At 47.0% G+C, this 26931-nt stretch overlaps 1 protein-coding gene across 2 annotated transcripts in view; it reads right to left on the bottom strand.

Moving 5' to 3' along the window:
- MTHFR (methylenetetrahydrofolate reductase) overlaps positions 1-26931 on the bottom strand; it is a 45427-nt gene that overhangs the window by 6837 nt on the left and 11659 nt on the right. Inside the window, exons 1-9 of one of the 2 annotated variants that reach the window (XM_081871004.1) lie at positions 22089-22421; positions 19179-19445; positions 17152-17390; positions 15807-15917; positions 14626-14819; positions 12243-12493; positions 6317-6451; positions 4080-4260; positions 406-588 (exon numbers count right to left, since the gene is read on the bottom strand). In XM_081871004.1, the coding sequence (XP_081727130.1) occupies positions 406-588; positions 4080-4260; positions 6317-6451; positions 12243-12493; positions 14626-14819; positions 15807-15917; positions 17152-17390; positions 19179-19435 (1551 nt within the window). In that variant the 5' untranslated portion in view covers positions 19436-19445; positions 22089-22421. Of the gene's footprint in view, positions 1-405; positions 589-4079; positions 4261-6316; positions 6452-12242; positions 12494-14625; positions 14820-15806; positions 15918-17151; positions 17391-19178; positions 19446-22088; positions 22422-26931 lie in introns of those variants that run through there. The other variant, XM_081871005.1, reaches the window with a different exon arrangement.

Genomic DNA, 26931 nt, shown 5'->3' with positions numbered 1-26931 from the left:
CCTGAACACTTATTCCCAGGTTTTCGGCATTTGAGAACCAAGGTACCACTGTATATGACTTCATGTTAAAAGACAATTAACTTCCTGTGTTCCTATCCCTACTGAGCGATGTATACCATTTCCTGAAACCGGACCCTGAACAGCAGCCTATAAACATGTCAAACAAATCTATCTTCCTAATTTGCCATAGCACGCGACTTGGAATCGCAGAACTGTGGGGTGGAAGGGACCCCAGGGGTCATCCAGCCTGACCCCATGAAATGCCGTATTTTCTAAAGCTTTGTCACGAAAGGCAGCGTGGTTCTTCCTTTCACACAAAAATTGATCTATGCAAGAGGACAGAACTGCTTGGACTGGGAGATGGGAGGGAAGGAGAGAAGAGCATAATGTCCCCAGGCATGTTACCTTCTGGAAGACGTAGCCTCCGTCGGGACCCCAGCCCACAATCGGGTCGGTGGAGGGCTTGCCGTTGATATTTGGCTGGGAATTGATCGTCAGGATCCCTCTCCTGTTCACCTTGGCCAGCTCTTCTTTCATAAGGTTTGTCTCGGGCGCCAGAGGATCATCGTTCCAAGGTAAGCAGGTCACCTATTGGGTGGTGATGGGGAAAGAAAAACTATCAATATTTTGGAAAGGGGAGAGGGCAGGTTGTGTGTGCGAAAATGCACATCTTTCTCCCATGCTTCCAAATCCCCTTAAATTTCAAATTTGCCTTCCTCCTGTTATACCTCAAGCAGACACACACATTAACCACAACAATAATTTATTTGTACTCTGCCCATCTGAGTGGGTTGCCCCAGCCACTCTGAGCAGCTTCCAACATATATAAAAACATTATTATTATTTATTGAATTTATATACCGCCCCATACCCAGGGGTCTCAGGGCGATTCACAGAATAAAATCAAGATATAAAACCACAAAATAAAAAATAAAAACAACCACCCAATTGTCCTCCCCTCCAAAAAAAAAAAAAACACCCCACACCTTTTAAAAGGGAATAGGATGTAAATCAAATCAACCAAAGGCCTGGTTAAAAAGGAACTTTTTTGCCTGGCACCTAAAGGTGTGTAATGAAGGCGCCAGGCAAACTTCCCTGGGGAGAGCATTCCACAGATGGGGAGCCACTGCAGAGAAGGCTCCGTTCTCGTGTTGCCACCCTCTGGACCTCTCGAGGAGGCGGCACACAAAGGAGGGCAAAATAAAACATTAAAGAGCTTCCCTATACGGGGCTGCCTTCAGGTGTCTTCTAAAGGTTGTACAGTTACTCAGCTCCTTGACATCTGATTTTCCAAGTCCCTTCAAACACCTTTTACTGTGGGGCTGTAGAGTAGGGCTGCTCAGCATGCAGAAGGGCCCTGGGTTCAATCCCTGGCTGGGTAGGGCTGGGAACAGGAGAGCCATTGCTGCCAGTCAGTGTAGGCAATACTGAGGTAGATGGAACCAAAGTTCAGACTTTGTGTAAAGCAGCTGGTTCTGTTCCTACAATTCACAGCTGAGGAGCAGAAAGCAATGCCTGAAACAAGACCCTCCAAGTGTCCCTATTTTCCAGGGGCAGTTTTGGATCTACAGAAGCCGCCCTGGTTTCAGCTTTGATTCCAGAATGTCCCCCTTTTAGTGTGTCCCTATTTTCATCAGAAGAAGGCTGATCACCAAAGAATTGGTGCTTTTGAATTATGGTGCTGGAGGAGACAGTGGCGTAGCGTGGGGGATGCAGGGGGGGCCGGCCGCACCGGGCGCAACATCTGGGGGTTAGGGTTAGGGGGGCGCAAATCCATGGGTTAGGGGGTGCAAATTACTTGCCTTGCCCCGGGTGCTGACAACCCACGCTATGCCACTGGGAGGAGACTCTTCAGACTCCCATGGAATGCAAGACGTTCAAACCTCTCCATTCTTAAGGAACTCAGCCCTGAGTGCTCACTGGAAGGACAGATCCTGAAGCTGAGGCTCCAAGACTTTGGCCACCTCATGAGAAGAGAAGACTCCCTGGAAAAGACCCTGATGTTGGGAAAGATGGAGGGCACAAGGAGAAGGGGACGACAGAGGACGAGATGGTTGGACCGTGTTCTCGAAGCTACCAGCATGAGTTTGACCAAACTGCGGGAGGCAGTGGAAGACAGAAGTGCCTGGTGTGCTCTGGTCCATGGGGTCACGAAGAGTCAGACACAACTAAACAACAAAATTTTCATCAGAGAAACATTGGAGGGTATGGAATTATGCGACACCCTCCCCCAAGCCAAGGAGGTAAGTAACTACGCGACCTTTGGAAGACATCCGAAGGCAGCCCTGTAGAGGGAAGTTTTTTAAATATTTTATCAATTTAAGTTTAAAACTGATGGAATATGCACAGCTTGCGGGCCTAACATATAGAATAAGAGAATAAGAAAAACACACATGTCAGAGCTGCCTCTAGGTCCCAGCTCACAGAGGACCAACGCTAGGCTGTCTTAATGTACAAAAGTCTTTATTGAAGTTCAGTTTCCATTTCAAAGCCACAGCGTGCAGCCCTACGTCTTAAACCCTAGATCGGTGAAGTCCCGTCTGAGTCTCCTCCCCTCTGACACCAGTTTAAGATCCTAGCCCTGCTCCACCTTTTCCGCTGCTCTCTCCTCCTCTGGGTCCTCCTGCCCGCTGGGGCATTGCCCTTTCTGGACTCTTCCGATGCTGAGTCGCTTAGCTCCTCCCCCTGCCTCTGGCGGGCTTTAGGATCCGGTTCCCAATCCTCATTCTCTGCTGTCCCGCGCTCCTGTACATTTGAACTTGCCTCTCGCGCCAACCCAGTGACCTTTCTCCTAACCGTTACACTACTTCTGTCACTGCTTCCCTCTTCCGGGATACTGGCCGGATCTGACCTCCCCTCCGTTGTCCGACTCTCCGATGGAGGCGTGGTCAGCTCTGCCTCGTCTTCTCTCCCTGGTGGGGAATGCACTGGCCCCGATACTTGGGGCTCTTCCCCCCCACTCTGCTCTGGTGGGGAAGCTGGTCCTGATTTCCAACTACTGCTCTGGGAGTCCCTGCTGCCCCCTTGCTCCTGGGGCGTTCCCCTTGGGAACCCCCTACCCCTGGCCACTGGCGCCCCCTTCTGTGAATCTTCCGATTCGCTGGAGAGGCTCATGGAATCCCTCGGGCCACTGTCATCTCCTACGCTCCCCTCGGATTCCTCCCCCTCGCTCTCCATTTCCTCCCCCTCCTGTGCCTCTGCTCCTGAGCCCCTGACAACACATTTAAAGAAGATTGGAAAATGTTTATTGAATATATGGTGGGGGGCAGATTGTGTACACTTGAAAACGTTGACAGCATTAAGATAAATTCAACAGTGTAAATAAGTTTTGACGGATGTAATAATGGAATACTGAATGGTTTAGTTTTTGTAAAATATGCAGGGATTTATGTTATGCAAAATGAACCTCGGAAAGAGAAGAAGGAAAGCCATTGATGTTTTAAGGTTGTTTCAATGAATATTCTAAATTGTAAAGCAGAACTATACACACACACACACACATTTATATTGGAGGGAGTTTTTATTTATATTGGTGGCGCTGTGGGTTAAACCACAGAGCCTAGGACTTGCCAATCAGAAGGTCGGCGGCTCGGTCCCAGCTCCTGCTAACCTAGCAGTTTGAAAGCATGTCAAAGTGCAAGTAGATAAATAGGTACCACTCCAGCGGGAAGGTAAATGGTGTTTCTGTGCGCTGCTCTGGTTCGCCAGAAGCAGCTTAGTCATGCTGGCCACATGACCCAGAAGCTGTACGCTGGCTCCTTCGGCCAATAAAGCAAGATGAGCGCCGCAACCCCAGAGTCGGCCACGACTGGACCTAATGGTCAGGGGTCCCTTTACCTTTACCATTTATGTTGGAAGACGCCCAGAATGGCTGAGGCAACCCAGTTAGATAGGTGGGGTATAACAACAACAACAACAACAATAACAATAGCAACAATGGAATAGGACACCCCCATTTTCATTGGAGAAATATTGGATGGTATGCGAGACTTGTGTCAGGACTCCAGAGACCAGACGCCAACACTTGTTCACCCCCTATGTGGAGGTTCATGGGCCAGGGTCCTCCCTGAATGTCTCACCTTGTGTCCATCCTTGTTGGGTTCTCCGGCGATGTAGCACCTGAACACCTCGAAGACGCTTTCCTCGCTGGTCAGCTCCTCGCCCCACATCTTCAGCAGCTCGTCCCTGGGAGATTTGCTCTTCAGGTAGAAGAGGTAATAATCCTTCAGCTCCCCAAAGGCAGGGGAGGATGAGTTACCCCTGAGGTTTGCGGGAGAGAAGGCATGTTAGGACAGGGCAGGAACAAGCTCCCTTACGGGCAAGATGGCCTCCCCTCCCCCCAATTCACCCACTTGACTGCTTCGATCAGCAGAACTGTTGCAGAACTATTGCACATACCATATTTTTTGCTCTATAAGACTAACTTTTTCCCTCCTAAAAAGGAAGGGGAAATGTGTGGGCGTCTTATGGGGCGAATGCAGGCTGCGCAGCTATCCCAGCTGCCAAAACAGCAAGAGGGATTGCTGCTTTCACTGCGCAGCGATCCCTCTTGCTGTTCTGGCTTCTGAGATTCAGAATATTTTTTTTCTTGTTTTCCTCCTCCAAAAACTAGGTGCGTCTTATAGTCTGGTGCGCCTTATAGAGCGAAAAATACGGTAATCCCTGTTATAAGAAGTCCATCTTTTAGTGTGGCAATACCCAAACTGTGGAACTCCCTACCTATTGACATCAGACAGGTGGTACTCTGTGCTAGAAACATTCATGAAGCCCAGATGTTTAGAAAACTGATGCATATTTCCATCTGATTTTAGCCAGTTGTGAACTTGAGCTCTTGAAAGTCTTACATTATTGCTGTTACATTTTTCTTACTGATAAATGTTATCGTTTTGTCCTTTTCGTAAGCCGCTTTGAGGCTCGTTTGCTTTTTTTAATAGTTAAGTGGTGTGTCCATTTCATGAAATAATGAATTGAACAAGGGAACAAAACAAGGAAATCTGCCCAGAAAGTATAGGGTCTTTTCTGGACTTGGGAGGAGACAACCCTATGGGTTTCAGTCAACTAGGTTTTACACAGGGTAGCCCCGCTGAAATTAACAGGCCCAAGAGATAAGTCATTCCATTAACCTATCAGTTAGTCCAGTGTTTCCCAACCTTGTGCCTCCAGCTGTTTTTGAACTACAACTCCCATCATCCCTGACTAGCAAGACCAGTGGCAAGGGATGATGGGAATTGTAGTCCAAAAACAGCTGGAGGCACAAGGTTAATAAATAATAATAATAATAATAATAATAATAATAATAATAATAATAATAATAATATCTTTATTGTCACTGCCCCCTCTCGGGGACAACGAAATTACAAGGTTGGGAAACACTGAGTTAGTCTATTAGAGGGACATTCCCGGGTGTCAAAAAAGGCTATTTATGTAGGCTACTACTGCAGCCCATGTCTTGTTAGCCCAAAAATGGAAAACGAGCGAGGTCCCAACCAAAGAAGAATGGCAACTTAAACTGATGAAATGTGCGCAACTTGCAGATTTAACATAAGAGAAGAACAACAACATATGTTTAGAGAAGACTGGAAAATGTTTACTGAATATATAGGTGAAAATTGTGTTCGTTTAAAAACACTGACAGCATTAACATAAATTTAGCAGTGTAAATAAGTTTCGATGGATGTAACAATGGAGTACTGAATGGTTTAATTAATGCAAAATATGCAGGGATGTATGTGGCGCTGTGGGTTAAACCAGAGAGCCTAGGACTTGCCAATCAGAAGGTCAGCGGTTCGAATCCCCACGATGGGGTGAGCTCCCGTTGCTCGGTCCCTGCTCCTGCCAACCTAGCAGTTCGAAAGCACGTCAAAGGGCAAGTAGATAAATAGGTACCGCTCCAGCGGGATGGTAAACGGAGTTTCCGTGCGCTGCTCTGGTTTGCCAGAAGCGGCTTAGTCATGCTGGCCACACGGCCCGGAAGCTGTACACCGGCTCCTTGGCCAATAAAGCGAGATGAGCACTGCAACCCCAGAGTCGGCCACGACTGGACCTAATGGTCGGGGTCCCTTTACCTTTAACTTTATGGTATGCAAAATGAACCACAGAAAGAGGAGAAGGGATGTCACAGATTTAAGGTTGTTTAAAAGAATATTTTGAAATGTAAAATATAACAATATAACAAATGTAAAATATAACAGGTCTATAACCATTGCATCTTTCTGGCATCTACTGTTTTAATTCAGATACGCCTCCCATCGCTTCCCAGTTCAACCAGATCTTTCCAGAGGGATACTTCCACCTGCCACCCCCCTGCCACACTCACCAGCGGCCATTAGGAAACTCATCCCATTCCTGAGTTCGGTAGATGTAACTCTTCGGCCTGGAGGCCCAGAAAATGGGTCGGACATCTTCAACTCGCCGTTTGGGGTGAGCACTGACCGCCCAGGGCAGGGAACGCCTTGCAGGGGAGGGAGAGAAAATTAAAACATAAATTTGCACCTATACTTCCGTGCTGCATCTTTTTAAACACTTCCCGGTAGCTTACACATGTTTTGTTTTTTTTTTTTTTTAAATAATTTTTATTGGGTTTTTACATTTTATAACAACAGACACACACACAAAGACAAAGACAAACAAACACACAAATACAATTACATACCCTAAGTTTCTTTACCCACTTTCATTGACTTCCCCCCACCCCCTCCTCTTACATCCCAATTCCAAAATTAATTCAGCAAGTTCTTACCTAACCTCTTAAAGATATTCACATTGCTTTTAAAAATTAAAATCTTTTGTTTATCTGTATTCAACTATCCAATTCTCTTATAATCATTAACTTCTTTTTTTTTTTAAGGTCGATCTAACTTCCCCTTCACAAATTTTCCCTTTATTATATTAATTATAGGTCACATTGACCAAGTAAAACAAAACATAACATTTTATAATTCTATTCTCTCCCCCCCCTGCCCCGGTTTCTGTCCCTTCCTAGACAAATGTCCAGAAAACAAACAAAAAATATTTCTAGCCCGGATTCCTCACGTCCGAGGCGTCTGATTCTCTGTCAGTCCCTCTCTGCCAGCTATATTGGTAGTCCTCTTTGATGGTCCTGAGACCCCGAAGGAGTTCAGTCAGAGTCAGATCATATTTTCTTTCATTCAGAATGTTGAAGAGTGTTTGCTGCGAAAGACCATCTAGTTTTCCATACTCAAGAGAAAAGTCCCAATCATATTGCTTTGTTCTCTCTAGTTTTAATATTCCAAGTACTCCAGGGGCTTCTCTCTTCTTCTTTCTCATCTTTCGCAGGTCTGTAATCCAGAGGTCTTCTTGCTCATACTCTAACGCTGCAGATTTCTGGTTGATATTTTCCACTTGTAGTGTCTGAACTCCTTCTTTTTTCTCTGTCAATTCCAAAGGCATCTCTTCCTGCTCAGCTGCAGAATTTTTATCGTACATCTCCTTTGTGCATTCAGCAGAGTTGTTTGTTTCAGAATTCAAGGTCATAAAAACTTTACTCAGAGCCATACTCTGCTCCTGCAGGATTCCCACGAGAAAAAACATTTTTTCTATCTCCGCCAGTAATTTTCCCTCTGCAGCCATTGTAATGTCACTAATTCCCCCTAGGGGGCTTTCAGTTATTTAGTAGTCCTTTTCCAATAATCTGTTACTTTGTTATTATCAATACTTTGTTTCCAATCGCCTCAGTCCAAATGTATCAGCTTTAATTCCAAGAGTTATTAAATAGCAAAATTCTTTACTTTGTCCGCCCGTTTGACAGCTTCTTTGACAGCTGTCAAACTCCTTTCACTTCTTCCTCCGGGACCCAAATAGGACACTCCCGGGTTTTTTGGGGGGGATACACACAAAGTTCCAAATTCCCTTTCTCTCCAGCACAAAAATCTTGTTCTATCAAATTTGTGAGAAACTTTTAAATCATCAAAACAGTATTCATTCCGCCTTAATTCTCCGTTCCTTGCTTTGAAACGTCTATAAGTAGAGGGGGTGCGGACTTCCCTTTAACACATCCCCCGATCGTGCCGAATTCACAGGATAAAATTTTTAAAGTCCAAATTCCACTACTCACGGGTCCTTTGTTATCCAGTCCAAATTTTGGGAAGAAAGTCAGCGCTCTCCGGCCATGGCTTGCGGCTTCGCTCTACTGAGGTAGCGGTCTACTCTCAGCACCACGCCACTCTCCGTACCCTCTCCGCAGCCTTTAAAAAGGCTCTTCGTGGGTCGGGGAGGGCGCTTAAGGTGCCCACCGAGTCACCAAGTCCGCAGGCTTCCGCGCCTGCGGTTTCTGAGGGTCCCCGTGTCGCCGGCACGGCAAGACCCGTCCTCAGCAGAGCCGATTCCCTCCGGAGCTCGGAGGGAATCCGCCATTAGCCGTTCGCGCTAACCCGGAAGTCCTGCTTACACATGTTTTGTTCCCCCTGAATTAAAAACTGAAGGGAAGGCTTATTTTTATACCCAGCAAGTGAGTCAGTGTGGTTGTAGTGGTTGGACTGGGACGTGGTAGGCCCAGTTTCAAATCCCCACTTGAACCCTGAAGTTCATACGGGGACCTTGGGCTGGTCACTGTCTCTCAGCCTAGCCTACCTCACAAGATTGTTGTAGGGATTAAATGTGGGGGGGGGGGACTGTGTGCAAAAAGTGGGATATATACACAAGTGAATAAATGAGGTTTACTTTTACAGCATGTAAGTAAGGAAGAATTAATTGCAGCCTGATGTATGACTGCTGTTTTTTTTAAAATCATTTTTTTTTTATTTTCCAATAAAAGCAGCCAATCAACATATCCACATCATAATCTGATTAAAAACAATAAACTAAAATTTAAAAAGTCCAAATTGTAGTCCAAATTGTAATTATTAATTTTTCCAGGCTCCCCATAGTCTGGATCTCTGAAGCATATCTCCAAATCTTCGTTCCCGCCGCTTCTCATTGTTTTCATGTTTTCTGACTTCTGATCTTAACACTTTAAAGTTCTCCGTCTCTGGTGATGTATGACTGTTTTGAGCATGCCTCATAACTGGGAGAAGCTAAGCTCAGGGGAGAACAGTGGCAGGCACAGAGACAGAAGAATTAATCTCCCACCTGAGGAGATTGCCTGTTCTGTCTTTGTGTTGGGAGAGACTGAACGCTCCAGAGAATTACACATTCCTAGCACAGGCTGACTGGTCAAAGCAATCTCTCGCTGAGACAACTTGTATGCCTGGCCCCACTTGCAGGAGAGCTGTCCGTGGTTCTCAACCCAAACCTTAGACTGCTCTCCAAGGTGCTGTAGCCTGTTCAATCAGGAATTTCTAGCCTACCCTTGCTTGGGCCACCAAGCAACTGGTGGTAGAGAATCGCCCTCTGCTCCTCTTCTGCCAGTCTGCTGGCTAGAAGGCCAATTTTAAAAAAAGATATTTCTAGCCTTCACGTCCATGAAGGCTGCAGAGGATGGAGTTTCCCTTACCCCGCAGCCAGCATGGAAACAATACCCACAAGCTAGCAAAGAATGTGGCAAGATGGATTCCTTTGGGTTCAACGAGGGAAAAGAAGATAAACAGATTCTAGAAAGGATGGGCAATGTTTAAAGAGTTCTGGAAGGTCAGCCAGAGGGGGGTTAGATACATAGTCATTTGCTGTTGTTGTTTAGTCGTTTAGTCGTATCTGACTCTTCGTGACCCCATGGACCAGAGCACGCCAGGCACTCCTGTCTTCCACTGCCTCCCGCAGTTTGGTCAGACTCATGTTTGTGGCTTCGAGAACACTGTCCAACCATCTCGTCCTCTGTCGTCCCCTTCTCCTTGTGGCCTCCATCTTTCCCAACATCAGGGTCTTTTCCAGGGAGTCTCCTCTTCTCATGAGGTGGCCAAAGTCTTGGAGCCTCAGCTTCAGGATCAGTCCTTCCAGTGAGCACTCAGGGCTGATTTCCCGAAGAATGGAGAGGTTTGATCTTCTTGCAGTCCATGGGACTCTCAAGAGTCTCCTCCAGCACCATAATTCAAAAGCATCAGTTCTTCGGCAATCAGCCTTCTTGATGGTCCAGCTCTCACTTCCATACATCACTACTAGGAAAACCATAGCTTTCACTATACGGACCTTTGTTGGCAAGGTGATGTCTCTGCTTTTTAAGATGTTGTCTAAGTTAGTCATTACTTTTCTCCCAAGAAGCAGGCGTCTTTTAATTTCATGACTGCTGCCACCAGTCATACCTTGGGATAAATATGCCTCAGGGTAAGTATTTTTGGGTTGTGCTCCGTGGTGCCCCGGAAGTAACGGAGCGTGTTACTTCCGGGTTTCGCTGCTCGCGCATGCGCAGACGGTCAAAATGACATCACACGCATGTGCGGAAGCGGTGAAACGCGACCCACAGGTGCGTCTTACCTTCTGTTCAGGATGCGAACGGGGCTCCGGAACGGATCCCGTTCGCATCCCGAGGTACCACTCTAATCTTTTTGAAATTCTGTTGAAAGCATATGAATATTGTCCTTAAAGATCATAAATATATAAATAAAAAGGGTCCACCCACTAAATAGCTCAGTTGGTTAGATTGCGATGCTGATAATGCCAAGGTTGTAAGTTCGTTCCCCATATGGGACAGCTGCATACTCCTGCATTGCAGGGGTTTGGATGAGGCCCAATCGCCTTCTCAATCCGGCCCGCGGACGGTCTGGGAATCAGGATGTTTTTACATGAGTAGAACGTGTGCTTTTATTTAAAATGCACCGCAGGGTTATTTGTGGGGCAAAGGAATTCGTTCATCCCCCCCCAAAAAAAAATATAGTCCGGCCCCCCACATGGTCTGAGGGACAGTGGACCGGTCCATGGCTGAAAAAGGTTGCTGACCTGTGGACTAGATGATGCTCAGGGTCCCTTCGAACTGTACAATTCTCTGATTCCACACAATACCTTTCCTTATTACTTTGCTGGCTTCTTTCCTCGCCCCCCTTTTCTCCCTCCCTCCCTCCCTCCCTCTCCTTTACTTTGTTATTTCCTGTTTGCACATACTCTATTTCGGATTTTGACAGCAATTGTTTGTTAAACCTCCATCATAACTCGATGCATCTTTGCAAAACTGTGCAATTATTGACCGAAATCTTGTTTGTTTCCATTCTTGCACTTGTAAAGATGTTGCAAGCTACCGTATTTTTTGCTCTGTAAGATGCACTTTTTCCTTCCTAAAAAGTGTGTGCGTCTTATGGAGCGAACGCAGGCCTCGCAGCTATCCCAGACGCCAGAACAGCGAGAGAGATCGCTGCACAGCGCTCCCTCTCGCTGTTCTAGCTTCTGGCTTAGTCACGCTGTCCCTTCCCCCACCTCCTGGAAAAGCCCCCAAGAGCCACGCTCCCTTTAAAGAGCCATGTGGAGCTCTTGGGGGCTTTTCCCAGAGGAGGGAGAAGGGCAGCATGTCTCCCTCCTCAGGGAAAAGCCTGCAAGTGCTGCACATACGCTCTGTGGGGTTTTGCTGCTGAACCATCTGAGTCAGTTTCAGATTCAGAAATTTCATCAGTGGGTGTGGGGTTTTATTTATTTTTTTTATATATAATATTTTATTTGGATTTTTCAAACATAAATGCAAAAATAAAAAAACAATCTAACATATATCATAACATCTTTTCATAACATCTTTGGACTCCCTCGCGCCTCCCGCTCCCATTTACATCATTGCCAATTCTTGCCAGCAATTTATCATCTTGTTTACACTCTATATTTAAATGAATTTGACATAAATCTATAAATTCTCCAAAAGGTTTATAATTTTTTCTCAAATTTACTTATCATCTTAATTCTCACTAATTTAGTGGTGCACAATTATTTATGATCTAGCATCCTTTCTTAGCATTCAACCAAATTACAGTATTTTTTTAAATAAATCTTGAATTTCTTCCAATCTTCTTCAACCCTCTCCTCTCCCAGGTCTCGGATTCTGCCAGTCATCTCGGCTAGTTCCATATAGTCCATCAGTTGCATCTGCCACTCTTCCAGTGGGTGTGGGGTTTTAATGCTGTTTATCCTCAGTCTCTTCACACGCTCCACGCGGCTTGTCAAAGGGAGCGCTGAGCAGAGTCTGGGATGCATTCAGACTCTGCTCAGCGCTTCCTTTAAATAATTTTTTTTCTTGCATTCTCCCTCTAAAAACTAGATGCGTCTTATGGTCAGGTGCGTCTTATGGAGCGAAAAATACGGTAGTTAGCTTTTGTAACCTGCTTTATGAAGATTGGCCCTTTTAGGAATAGGAGAAAAAAAATGGACCTGCTCACCTAGGGTCCTCCTTCCAGAGACCCAGGTGCTTGAGGACTTCCATGGTGGCCACTTCCCGGTTCAGGGTGTAGAAATGCAGTCCGTGGACCAGGCCGCTGTCCAGCAGCTCCCGGCACATGGTGACGGCCAGCTCAATGCCGTAGTTCCGGATTGCCGCGTCGTTGTCCTTGATGGGCTCTATGACGTCCTTGATCTCCTGCGGCACCTCCAGCTTCGAAAGCTTCACAAGCTGGCGCAAGGAATGATAGCCCTACAGCAGAGAAGGGGGGGGGGAGAGAAATTATGGGTTGGATCGAATGCTAGCCCTGTTCAGAGTTGGGGCTGGACGATGCCTGGTATTCATTCATTCATTCATTCATTCATCCATTCATTCATTCTTTTCAAATGTATACATTTCACAAATTTTATACATTTCACTGATTTTACAATCATTTTGATATTTCAGAACTTGACTTCCTTCCCCCCCTTTCTGTGGCTCCTTAATTTTTTTTTAACATCTTCTGCATATCCAAATCGACTAAATTTGCTCATTTATTCATCTTCTTTAAATATATATTCTTTGTTTAAAATTTTTTCTTTTTTTAATAATTTTTTATTGTTAAAAATAATTCAACATTAATACACATACAAACATACAAACATACATTTCATACAACATACCTACATACATACAACATACCTACACTCAATCCCACAGATAATTCCCATCACCATCCACCACCCCTCACTCAATTGCAATTTTTTCTACTTCTATTACTTTCTTTCACACACCTTTAACCTAATTTCATATTTCTTTTTCTATTACACATTGCAAATATGGGGGAAATTAAATCTTTCCTTACTAGGGAAATAAAAAAATAAAAAATAAAAATATATATATTCTTATAAAACTGCAGGTTATTACAATAACCCTGCCAGTCTGTTTATAATTTATCTGTAAATATTCAATAAACCATTTCCATTCTTTTATTTTAAAAAAATGTTATCTTGATTTCCTATTCTTCTGGTAAGTTTCGCCATTTCTGCATATTCCATAAGGTTTTGTACCCATTCTTCCTTTGCTGGGACTTCCGCTTCTGACATGTGGTTTTCAACATCGCAATATATCCCCATCTGAACATCGCAATATACTGATATATCACAATGTCTGAAATAAGGATGGAACTATGTAGAGGCACTGGCCAGCTTCACGGTTTTTCTTGTGTTGCCATTTTTTTGCATAACACCCCCCCACACCGCATGATTCGCAACATATTGCCAGGTCAAAAATGATGAAACTGGTATCATGATACGGACTTGGAAACCTGTTTTGGACAACGTATTGGCTAGCCCTAACATGCATCATGATTCGCGATATATTGCCAGGTCAAAAGCTATGAAATTGATATCACAATATGCACTTCTTACTGGCTTTGGCTGATATGTTGATACAGTGATACCTCAGGTTAAGAACTTAATTCGTTCCAGAGGTCTGTTTTTAACCAGAAACGGTTCTTAACCTGAGGTGTGCTTTCGCTAAAGGGGCCTCCTGCTGCCGCTGGGCTGCTGGCATGCGATTTCCGTTCTTATCCTGGGGCAACCACTTCCTGGTTAGCGGAGTTTGTAACCCGAAGCATCTATAACCCAAGGTACCACTGTATATCGCCCAGCCCTACTCAGATCATCATGATCATCATGATGATCAAATTATTAATTATTGTTTCAAGTCTCAAGGCAGTTAAAAAAAAAAGCAAAAAGTTAAAAACACAAAAAACAGCAACATATATATACACACACACACACACACTTGTGCCTTGGTACTCGTATGTTTTGGTTTCTGAATGCCGAAAACCTGGAAGTGTTCTGGTTTTTGAACATTTTTCGGAAACCGAATGTCCAATGCGGCTTCTGCTTGAGTGCAGGAAGTTCCTGCAGCCAATCGGAAGCCGTGCCTTAGTTTTCTAATGGTTTTGGGAGTTGAACAGACTCTTGGAACGGATTAAGTTCGAGAACCAAGGTTCCACTGTATATATATACAGTGGTACCTCGGGTTAAGTACTTAATTCGTTCTGGAGGTCCGTTCTTAACCTGAAGCATCACTTTAGCTAATGAGGCCTCCTGTTGCTGCCATGCCGCCGGAGCACGATTTCTGTTCTCGTCTTAACCTGAAGCACTATTTCTGGGTTAGCAGAGTCTGTAACCTGAAGCGTCTGTAACCTGAAGCGTATGTAACCTGAGGTACCACTGTGTGTGTGTGTGTGTGTGTGTGTGTGTAGACTAAATATAAGGAGAGCCCTGCTGAATCAGGCCAATGGCCCGTCTAGTCCAGAATCCTGTTCTTAGAGGAGCCAACCAGCTGCCCTGATGGGAGAATCCCATAAGCAGAACCCAAACACAACTCACCTGTATAGGGAATATCCCGGGCACGACAGGGCAGGTGATGCCAATAGCCTGGCAGTCCTTCAAGAACTTGAGGAAAGTCTCCGACCTAAAGAACAGCTGCGTTATGACGAAGTCGGCTCCTGCGGACACTTTCTCCTTCAGGTGCCTCAAGTCTTCCTCGTAACTCTCTGCTTCCGGGTGACCCTTGGGGTAACCTTCAAGGCCAACGAGAAAGACAGGGGAATTCAGGGGTAGAGGTTGGGGTTTTTTTGTTTTTTTGTTTACCAAAGGTTACAAATTATTCAGATGCTACCCAGCTGTGCAGGCAGTGAGAGATTTTACTTTCTTGGGCTCCATGATCACTGCAGATGGTGACAGCAGCCACGAAATTAAAAGACGCCTGCTTCTTGGGAGAAAAGCAACAACAAACCTAGACAGCATCTTAAAAAGCAGAGATATCGCCTTGCCAACAAAGGTCCGTATAGTAAAAGCTATGGTTTTCCCAGTAGTGATGTATAGAAGTGAGAGCTGGACCATAAAGAAGGCTGATCGCCGAAGAACTGATGCTTTTGAATTATGGTGCTGGAGGAGACTCTTGAGAGTCCCATGGACTGCAAGAAGTTCAAACCTCTCCATTCTTAAGGAAATCAGCCTTGAGTGCTCACTGGAAGGACAGATCCTGAAGCTGAGGCTCCAATAATTTGTCCACCTCATGAGAAGAGAAGACTCCCTGGAAAAGACCCTGTTGTTGGGAAAGATGGAGGGCACAAGGAGAAGGGGACGACAGAGGACAAGATGGTTGGACAGTGTTCTCGAAGCTACCAGCATGAGTTTGACCAAACTGGGGGAGGCAGTGGAAGACAGAAGTGCCTGGCGTGCTCTGGTCCAGGGGGTCACGAAGAGTCGGACACGACTAAACAACAACACCACCCAGCTGTGCAAAGGTGTGGCTCGTGCATGAAAAGCAAATGCTGTTGCTCTTGTGTTCGAATCCTGCTTGGCCGTTTCCCCACAGCAATCTGAGAACAGGACTAGCTGGGCCTTTGGACTGATCCGGCAGGTTTTTCTTATGTACCCAGACCAGAGTTAAAGTTGGTTCACAGAGCGGATCTCTATCCAGCTCAGATTCTCACATTCCTTTAGTAATCTTTGCAGAACTGGCACAGACACCACCAGTCTCTCTCTCCCTCTGTCTCTCTTACCTGCCACACAGATGTCAAAGTAATCCTCAAACTCAGAGCGGATGTGCTTCACCAAGTCAACAGCGTAGTTGAAACCCTCGACCTCCTCTTGCCACTCTTCCCCAATGGGGTCTGTGGGGAGAGACAGGAAGTGCCCGGTCAACACTTTTGTAAATACACACACTCCCCACAGTACCAGCTTTTACTTCATTTTACCTTTCTTTCTCTCTCTCTCTCTCTCTCTCTCTTTCTCTCTCTCTCTCTCTCTTTCTCCTGGACAAGACTCACAGCCAGATTAAACCCTTTAGAAGCCCTGAGCACTTTTAAGGTTTTTTTGGGGGGTGTTCCATACACACACACACACACACACACACACACACACACACACAGTGGTACCTCGGGTTACAGACGTTTCAGGTTACAGACGCTTCAGGTTACAGACTCTGCTAACCCAGAAATAGTACCTCGGGTTAAGAACTTTGCTTCAGAATGAGAACAGAAATCGTGCTCTGGCGGCGCAGCGGCAGCAGGAGGCCGCATTAGCTAAAGTGGTGCTTCAGGTTAAGAACAGTTTCAGGTTAAGAATGGACCTCCAGAACGAATTAAGTTCTTAACCTGAGGTACCACTGTACATACTTACACACCCACACACCCACACACACACACCCCGTATTGGCCTGAATATGAGCTGAACCTTTAAAATTAAAGGGGGCGGGAAGACAATACCCAAATATAAGCCGTTCCCTTAAAATTCTGCAGGCACTCACACTTGTTCCGTTTTACCATATGTCTGCTTCAGAAAAAGGAAACAAACTTGCAAGACGTTTTCGTCTTGCGAAGCAAGCCCATAGGGAAATTCGTCTTGCAAAGCAGCTCAAAAAACGAAAAACTCTTTCGTCTTGCGAGTTTTTCGTCTTACGAGGCATTCGTCTTGCGGGACACCACTGTAAAGCAAATTAGGCTCCCAGGGCAGTATACGCAGATCCAACAAGAAGGCTGCTCCCAGATTTACAATCTAAAGAGAGACGCAACACAAAGAGGAACTGGGAGGAGGGGGACATATTCGTTCTCCGTTAAAATAATTATTACAATCTGAACCAAAGATGAAAGATGGGGGAGGGCGGAAAGTCAAATCAAGCACTTGTTCTTTGTTACGTCTAAAACAGACTTGACACAAAAGGAAGATGGATGAGGAGGGAAGAGGAAAAATAGAAAATGCGGGCATTCCTCCTCACTTGCGGAACGACCAGCAGAAAAGAGGTTGAAGAAAGGCAACTGAGAGACCCCACAACCCCATCTCTCTCAGGCCCGAGGGGACAGCAGCTGCTCCATTATTTAGCTACCATCTTTCCTCAATTTAACTCACCTCCACGCAGCGCCATGATGTTCTTGAGACCTAGCCGCTTGGCCTTCTGCAAGTGTGCCGTGATCATCTCCTTGGTCTGGTTGCAGCAGGTCATGTGGAGGACGGTGTCCAGGCCACAGTAGTTGAGCGCTGTGCTTGCCATCATCATGGAGGAGGTCTCCTTGTCGGAGCCTGGGTCGCCAGCCGGGTGCCAGGTCACGTCGATGAAGAGCGGGCCGCCCGCACCCATGCGGTCAAGCCTGCAGAATGCCACCCAACAGAAACAAATAAAAAAGTTTGTGGTGGACGTGAAAGATAACAAAAGCATTCCAGGAAATGATTTACAATGAGTCGGAAAAAAATGCTTAAAAATAACATTTTGGGGAAAACCAGAGGCTTTTCTACTAGGTATTAGTAGTAGCTAGTAGCAGTACCTATTTACCATATTTTTCGCTCCATAAGACGCACCTAGTTTTTAGAGGAGGAAAACAAGAAAAAAAATATTCTGAACGAAACAGTGGATGTATGATTTTTGTGGTTCATGCTGTGGCCACAGATATGATATGTGATTTGACGGTGAGTTTGGGGTAGCCCACTGCAAAAATCCTGAGAAGCTATGTGGATCCGTGCTTTGTAACCACGTTTTTGCGCCATTGCAGCCCACAAAACAGTAGATGTGTGGTTTTTTGGGTGTATGCTGTACCCATTGAAATGCTATGTGATCTGATGGTGAATTTGGGGTGATCCAATGCAAAACTCCTGAGGATCCATGGGCTTTTACTTCCCAGGCAGCCTCCCTTATCTCCCTCCTGATCGCTTGCCGATCAGCTGCTTCCTTTCAACACCCTCTTCCCTCTTGTTTGACAGTGTCTTTTCCTTAGCTGGATCAAATTTTTGCTCCTCCTTTTCTTCTAATTTCTCTCCTCATTGCTTGTTTTATTATTCCTGTCTCCTCTCCTTGCAAGTTCGCTGTCTTTACCTCCCCCCCTCCCCCGGCAGCCTCCTTTACCAGCAGCCTTATATCTCTCCCGATCGCTTGCGATCATCAGCTTCGTTTCAATAACCCCTCCCCTCTTTTTTTTTTTTTTTAAAAAAAAGCATGATCTGCTTTTTGCCCCTGGGCAATTCATCATGCGAAAGGCTGGGCTGGATGAATCCCTAGCTGGAATTAAGATTGCCGGAAGAAATATCAACAACCTCAGATATGCAGATGACACAACCTTGGTGGCAGAAAGTGAGGAGGAACTAAATAACCTTTTATTGAGGGTGAAAGAGGAGAGCGCAAAATATGGTCTGAAGCTCAACATCAAAAAAATGAAGATCATGGCCACTGGGCCCATCACCTGCTGGCAAATAGAAGGGGAAGAAATGGAGGCAGTGAGAGATTTTACTTTCTTGGGCTCCATGATCACTGCAGATGGTGACAGCAGCCACAAAATTAAAAGACGCCTGCTTCTTGGGAGAAAAGCAATGACAAACCTAGACTGCATCTTAAAAAGTAGAGACATCACCTTGCCAACAAAGGTCCGTATAGTTAAAGCTATGGTTTTCCCAGTAGTGATGTATGGAAGTGAAAGCTGGACCATAAAGAAGGCTGATCGCCGAAGAATTGATGCTTTTGAATTATGGTGCTGGAAGAGACTCTTGAGAGTCCCATGGACTGCAAGAATATCAAACCTCTCCATTCTGAAGGAAATCAGCCCTGAGTGCTCACTGGAAGGACAGATTGTGAAGCTGATGCTCCAGTACTTTGGCTACCTCGTGACAAGAGAAGACTCCCTGGAAAAGACCCTGATGTTGGGAAAGATGGAGGGCACAAGGAGAAGGGGACGACAGAGGACAAGATGGTTGGACAGTGTTCTCGAAGCTACCAGCATGAGTTTGACCAAACTGCAGGAGGCAGTGGAAGACAGGAGTGCCTGGCGTGCTCTGGTCCAGGGGGTCACAAAGAGTCGGACACGACCAAATGACTAAACAACCCACCATCCCTCTCCCACTTCTACAAAACGCTCGGATTTCAACAGCCTGCCCTGGAATAGACCCCTCACCTGGAGATCAGGTTGACGGCCCCGTTGGACGTCCTTGGAGGGAAGAACTCCAGGGAGAACCACTTGTCCCCAGACTCCTGCCGCCTCCGCATCTTTTCCCACAGGCGGTCGTGCCGCTCGGTGTCGAGGACAGGGGTGGAGCATCGTGAGCTTTCCTTGGAGCTGTCGCTGCCGCTGCTGGCGTCGGACCTCACGATGGCCGCCCCGTTGCCAAGGACAGCCACCCCGTTGCCGGCGCCGAAGGACTCGTTCACCATGGCGAGAGACCTGGGGGAAACAGGAAGTGGGGAGAAAGGTTAAGCAAACAGAAGGCCACTTGTGCTAGCCTGAGGTGCCCCCACTGGAAGCTGCTTATCAACAACTTCGGCTTTCTGATTGGAAGGTTGGTGGTTCGAATCCCCGCAACGGGGTGAGCTCCAGCTGCTCTGTCCCTGCTCCTGCCAACCTAGCAGTTCAAAAGCACACCAATGCAAGTAGATAAATAGGTACCACTGCGGCAGGAAGGTAAACGGCATTTCTGTTTGCTCTGGTTTCAGTCACGGTGTCCTGTTGCGCCAGAAGCAGTTTAGTCATGCTGGCCACATTATCTGGAAAGCTGTCTGTGGACAAAGCCACTTCCAACCTCAGGAGGAGGTGGTGTTGCGGGCTTCATGCTCCCCAATACATGCACAGAGACTGGCTTCCAGCCCCCGTGCGATCAGGGGAATCCTCGGGCCGCGTCATCGGCTGGCTCAGGATGTGTGGCTTGCCTCATTTAAGGCAAGCGCAGCCCCGGGATCTCCCACTTTGGTTCCGCTCAGCTTTTGAGGTTTCCCCACCCACCCGCTCTTTAAGGTTCCCCTTCTGACCTTGCTATGGACCTCGGTTGGTCGCCGTTAAGGGGCCTGGTAGGAATTTTTTCCACTTGGCAAATTGGCACCGGCCATTTGGTTGTTCGCCTACCTCGTAGCAAATCGTCACAACTCCTTTGGTTTTGGAGGTTAGCCATTGGTAGGGGTATTGTTATGTAGATGTGTTGGGGGGGAGGAGCGCCATCACCTCCCCCAAATATTCAAGGGTAGTCCGGTAAAGTATTCCGGGGGGTGTGGCCCCGTCCGAAGCCTATGGAGGCCAGGGCCCAAGACATGCCCCCGAGCGGTGACCCCCCCGGGGGAGTGCCTAGTTGATGTGCATCAGCAGAGCTCCCCCTGCTGGTGTTAACCTTCTGGGTCTTCAAGCAAACAGCCAGATAGTTGGATAGGACCAATGCCTAAGCCAATACCGCTCTTTACCTGTAACTAATAAAGTTGTGGCCAATTTTAGCCCATTAACCTAAAATACTGGTGCCATGTGTCTTTATTTCTACTGGTGGGAGGCGGGAACTTGCCACGCAAATGTCGGCACCCTCGGCCTGAAAAGCAAGGTGAATGCTGCAACCCCATAGTCACCTTTGACTGGACTTAACTGTCCAGGGGTCCTTTACCTTTTCACCTGTTTTTATCAACAACTCCCATCAGCTCCAGCCAGCATGGCCAATGGTCAGGGACAACAGGAGCAGTCAGCTCAGCAGCCATTCCATCAGGCAAAGGAAGAGAGTTGAAACTAGAGGGTTGCTCTATTAATATGGCTAAAAAGACCAGCAATTTTATGCTCCTCTCCCTCAGATTTTTTATTCAACCATTGACATTCTGGCTGCGGCAAATAACCAGTGCTTTTCTTCTAGGCTAGGAAAAAAGGTGTTGGTACTGCGTACCCTTGAATACCCCCCCCCCAAAAGCACTGACTGTAACTAAGAATTAGAGCCTGGACCTGCTTTTCACCTCCTCTTCCCTCCCACTCCCCTTTCCTTTTGTGTCATGTCTCATAGGCCACACCCACACCCATATATTTAAAAGCATGTTGCTTCCTTCAAAGGATGCTGGGAACTGTAGTTCATCCCTCACAGTTCTCAGCACCCTTAAACAAAGTTCCCAGGATCCTTTGGGGGAGGGAAATGGGATTTAAATCATGTCTGGTTTGGATGTGACCTTAGATTGCGAGGGAGGGGATTGTGTTCTCAGCGACATTTGTAAGCCTTTTTTGACGGATGAGTGGCATGAAAATGCCTAGTAATTGCTCAGCTGAGAGGAGAACCCACATCCAAGAGCTACACCAACACACGCCTAATTAACAGGTTTAATTGCAATTAACTATCTCGCACACATCCAGGAAAGAAAGAAAAACAGGGCACATATTTACAGTAGATAAGATGCAAGGCTGATAAAGTGCAATTGTTATTAAATGAGTAATTCCATGTGATCCTTTCCTCAGGGGAAGTTGTTCAGCTGTTAGCTAGACAAACATTATGAGCTGTGAAGATCCGTTGACATAAACAGACATGACCAATTTCAGTGGGTCTACTCTGAGTCAGACATAGTTGCAGACAACCTTACTTCTAATAAAAACATACATTGCAGAGCCACTTTGCCTCATTTTCCCCACAGGCATCAGCCAAGGAGTCCCCGAGACCAGGACCCCCATAGCTAGGTGCCCTAGGCTGACTCAGCCCATCAGTCCCAGGACTGTCAACACTGGCTGGCAGCAGCTCTCCAGGGCTTCAGGCACGAAACATTCCCAGCCCTACCAAGAGATGCCACTGAGGATCTGAACCCGGGACACAAAGCAAGATTTCCTCCACCACCAAACCCTTTCCATGGCCACCACAAACCACACACTAAACATTCAGGGGTTCTGCAAGGGAAGAAGGGTTAAGAAATCGCTTGCCTTTTCCAAGTGAGACTTTTTCAGGCTCCCACTCTGAGCAAAGGGAGTTGGAACAGGAGGTCATTTACAATAAAGGATATTTCCAAGGGGGAGATTGGGGCTGGGCAAGCAGCGGGGTGGGGAGAAGGGACAACAGCACAAACCTGCAAGACCCATCGCAACACTTGCCTGGTGGAGTGATCCTTCCATGCAATTGTCCACTGCAGCTTGGAGTGTTTCTCCAGCTGGACAGGCTTTTTGCTGCGCTCCAGGTTATTTCCTGCGGCTGTCCACGTGCAGACACAGTGAGATACACAGGCTCAGTGACCTTGCTTGGATCAAGTGCACAGCCTCTCTCCAAAATGGACTCCCGCCAACAACAACAGCAGCCTCTGAGCCTCCGCTCTACAGCTATGCAAACAGAGACGCCGCTTGGGCTCTCAGTAACTGCACATACAAAGCCAACTAAGGTGTGCATTCAAAGGCGCCCTCCTGCTCCAACCAGAGCCCAGCCCAGACCTGCAGATGCCAGACCTGGCTTGCCAATCGCAGGCCTCCCTCCAATCAGAGGGGCAGGGTTCTCTGCCCGCTGCTCCAATGGGCAGGGGAGATCCAGCCCTCTAGAGACACCCTTCTGTTTGTCAAGCATAAACACTCCCTTTGATTGTCTGGTCTGAATGCTCTGTTGTTTGTACAAGGGCGGTTGTGCACTGTACTCTCTTTTGCAAAACGTTTTCAGTTCCGAGAGCAGAGCCATATATTCCCTGCTGACCCCCTCAAAAGGAATCAAAATTAGGAGCCATCCTCCTTTTTACAGTAAAGACAACGCCACCAAAAAGGTACTTTTGTTATGCGTAAGAACCGCGCAGTGTCTCCCTTCTTTTCATACTTAAGAGAAGGGGAAAGGAAAGTTCTCCTGCCAGCCTGACAAACCCGACGGTGGAGAACCTATACGGACAGTTTTAAGACCATGTAAAACGACCTTTGCCTGGCACCTGCTTCATATAATATAGGCAAGTGGTCAGAAAACTATTTTATTTTCTCTGTTTTAATCAACACATTGTGGCTCTGGAACTGAAATTGCTACACTATGTATCACTTTGTGCTGTATTCTTGGGTTTTATTGAATTTGTATGTAGCCATTTTACGGTATTTTTAATAAAAAAGGAAGGGGAGGGAGCGAAGAAGGAAGGAAGGAAGGAAGGAAGGAAGGAGGGAAGGAAGGAAGGAAGGAAACAAACCATCACACAGCCACAAAACCGGCAAGGAACTTTGTGGCACCCAAAAGGCTAACTTGGGGTCGGCAACCTCAGGCTCCCAGAGAACAAATGTGGCCCCTGCACCTCTTCGCCTGGCCCTCTAACTCTCTGCAGACCATACCCATCACTGGCCTTGCTTCTCCACACACCTTTTTTTCCTTGACCTGGCTGGAATGTTTTCTTTGAACCCCAATACAGCGGTACCTCTAGTTACAAACTTAATTTGTTCCGGAGGTCCGTTCTTAACCTGAAACTTCTTAACTAGAGGCGTGCTTTCGCTAATGGGGCCTCTTGCCGCCGCTGCGCCACTGGCACAAAATTTCCGTTCTCACTCTGGGGCAAAGTTCTCAACTTGAGGTAACTCTTCCAGGTTAGCGGAGTTTGTAACCTGAGGCGTTTGTAACAACTGTAATGCGTTTTGCTTGTCTGGATGAAGGTGTGGGGGGGTGAGCATGCAAAAATCAGCCTACTCTAGTCCAGCATCCTGTTCTCACAGTGGCCACCCAGATGTCCCAATAGGAAGTCCACAAGCAGGACTTGAGTTCGAGAGCCCCCTCCCCTTCTAAAGTTTCCAGCAACTGGGATGCAGACGACTTACTGCCTCCAGTTGTGGAGGCAGAGCAAAGCGATTGTTGCTAGCAGCAAAGATAACATTTATATTGGCTCCCCCACCCACTTTTACCTCTGGCCCCACCCACCACGGGCATGTGGCCCTCAGAAGGTTGCCCTGATGGGAATAATGGCCCCCTTGGGCTAACACATCCCTGGGCTGCCTTATTTGTTATGGCATAAGCAGGGCCAGGCAGAGGCCTGGGCCAGATAGATAATGTACCCCCCCTTTTTTTTTTACCCTGGGGATAACTGAAGTCTTATAAATAAGTAAGCATATACATAATTTTCACAAAAGTTAGGCTGACAAATAATTTTATTTCAAGGCTTGAACCGTATCTGCATATAAAGACAAAATGGAAAATATAGATATACAAGAGTGCTTTTTAAAAATACATACGGAAAAGGATTATTTTAAGTACAGTGGTACCTCAAGTTAAGTACCGTATTTTTTGCACCATAACACTCACTTTTTTCCTCCTAGAAAGTAAGGGGAAATGTCTGTGCGCGTTATGGAGGGAATGCCTATGGGTGGCATGTCTACGGATTTTCCTCCTCTAAAAACTACGTGCATGTTATGGTTGGGTGCGTGTTATAGAGCGAAAAATACGGTACTTAATTTGTTCCAGAGGTCCGTTCTTAACCTGAAACTGTTCTTAACCTGAAGCACCACTTTAGCTAATGGGGCCTCCTGCTGCCGACACAACCAGAACACAATTTCTGTTCTCATCCTGAAGTAAAGTTCTTAACCCGAGATACTATTTCTGGATTAGCAGAGTCTGTAACCTGAAGCGTCTGTAACCTGAAGCGTATGTAACCCGGGGTACCACTGTATTTACATTTAAAAATGCTTTCCTAGCTTTCTTTTCTGCAAATTCTTGAATTACGAAGGGAAAATCAAGCAACTTTGCCTTCTCATGGTTTATATTTATCATTGCTAAACCACTTATGCGTTCTTGAGCCACTGTTGATTGAAAGAAAGACTTAATTCGTTTTAATATATTGAAACTCATCCCACCCGGTGCCCGCCCCGGACTCCTCTGTGGAGACGATCGCAGGCCCCGCCCGGGACGCTGGGGAAGCTTTTCTCTCTCACTGCAAGCCATGGCCCCAGGGAATCCGCCCACCGCCACACCACCTTTGCGCCTCCGCCTTCGCCCCAGTGCATCCCCTGCGATTGTGAATATGCTGACCGAGGCCCCCTTTGGAATCGGAGGCCCGGACCAAGTGGCCCATATGGCCCCCCTCTGTCTGGGCCTGGGCCTAAGCCTTCCAAAGGAGTTTACACAGGGTCAGTGGCGTAGCGTGGGGGGTCCAGGGGGGGGCAGCCGCACCGGGTGCAATATTTGGGGGGGGGCGCTCGCACTCGCAGCTCTCTGCCCCTACCTGGCTCACTCACTCTCTCTCACTGCAGTGCTGGCTGTGCGAATCCGATCTGAGCTGCCGGGTCGCCGCCCACTGTGGAGGGTGCCAGGCGTGCGTTGCGGTGCGCGGAGCGGAGAGAGAGCGAGGGAGGGACTATCTGGGGGAGGGACAGTGCAGCAGCCGCCCAGCGCAGCGCTGAGCGCGGGAGAGAACCACACCCGACCAGCCCAGGCAGCAGCAAGAAGAAGCTGGCAGCGGCGGCAGGTTAGGGGTTAGGGGCGCAAATTACTTGCCTTGTCCCAGGTTAGGGGACGCAAATTACTTGCCTTGCCCCGGGTTAGGCGGCGCAAATTACTTGCCTTGCCCCGGGTGCTGACAACCCACGCTACGCCGCTGCACAGGGTGCCTCTGGCCCAGCTGTGGTTGATGGGAGTTGCAGCCCAAGGCAGCAGATTAGCCTTCTCCAATCTAAAAAAAAAAAACATGAGCAGCAAAGATTCAAGGTCTTTCCAGCAATGCCCTGGCTGGCTGAGCTAACTGGTTCTTACTGCCAAGTACCTCCTCAACCCTCACACCTTCTTGCAAGCAAGAAAAGCCATCTAAGGTGAGCTTGGGGAAGGGGAATGTTTGCAAATTCTAACAAGTCAGTTCTGCAGAGGATTTAGCACAGGATGAAAATTTCCATGTTGCTGGTTGCTAGGGATGCTTTTTCCCACTCACCCCACATCTTAGGAACACAGCCAGCTGCTGCCCCCAGCAACCTTCAAGTCAGAATGCTGGCATTCATTTTAGAAGCAGGTAGATCTTGGAGGGCCAGGAACACTTCCAAATCAATAAAGGTAAAGGGACCCCTGACCATTAGGTCCAGTCTCACTTTATTGGCCGAGGGAGCCGGCGTACAGCTTCCGGGTCATGTGGCCAGCAGGACTAAGCCGCTTCTGGCGAACCAGAGCAGCGCATGGAAACACCGTTTACCTTCCCGCCGGAGCGGTACCTATTTATCTACTTGCACTTTGAGGTGCTTTCGAACTGCTAGGTTGGCAGGAGCAGGGACCGAGCAACGGGAGCTCACCCCGTTGCGGGGATTCGAACCGCTGACCTTCTGATCGGCAAGCCCTAGGCTCTGTGGTTTAACCCACAGCGCCACCAGCATCCCCTTCCAAATCAATATCCAACAGTAAAAGCAGCCGAGGTGACCCACGGCACATTTTATACTGGGTTTTCACTTGTCCTACCCAGGGATGTAGTCAGTGCCAGGGCTGGAGTCCTAAGAAGAGCCTGATGGATCAGGAGAACGATTGCCCTCTAAGGGCAGTATCCTGTTCTCACAGCGGCTAACTGACATGCTGCAGCGGGAAGGATGTAGTACGACCCATGCAACGTGTTGGCGACTAATATACACACAATAATTACCAAAATAATTACACTTTCTTTATCAGTCTTCGGAGAAAAATACAAAACCTTGTGCAAAGCCACAGAAACTTGAAATCTGACCAGTCTAAGATGAACTTACAATGTCTGATTTCAATAGTTTTTGCAAATGTTTAACTCAGTCTTTTGTTTTCTTTATCTTTTTAGGTAAGTTCATGAAGATGATATAATAATAATAATAATAATAATAATAATAATAATAATAATAATATTTATACCCCGCCCATCTGGCTATGTCTCCCCAGGCACCCTGGGTGGCTTCCAACTAAGTTTTAAAATACAGCGGTCTGTTAAACATTAAAAGCTTCCCTAAACAGGGCTGCCTTCAGATGTCTTCTAAAAGTCAGGTGTCTCTTTGACATCTGGTG

This window comes from Podarcis erhardii, assembly GCF_964252035.2.
Source record: "Podarcis erhardii genome assembly, chromosome: 7".
Classification (NCBI taxonomy): Eukaryota; Metazoa; Chordata; class Lepidosauria; order Squamata; family Lacertidae; genus Podarcis; species Podarcis erhardii.
The sequence above is the reverse complement of the archived record's forward strand: the minus strand, read 5'-3'. Positions and strand labels throughout refer to the sequence as shown.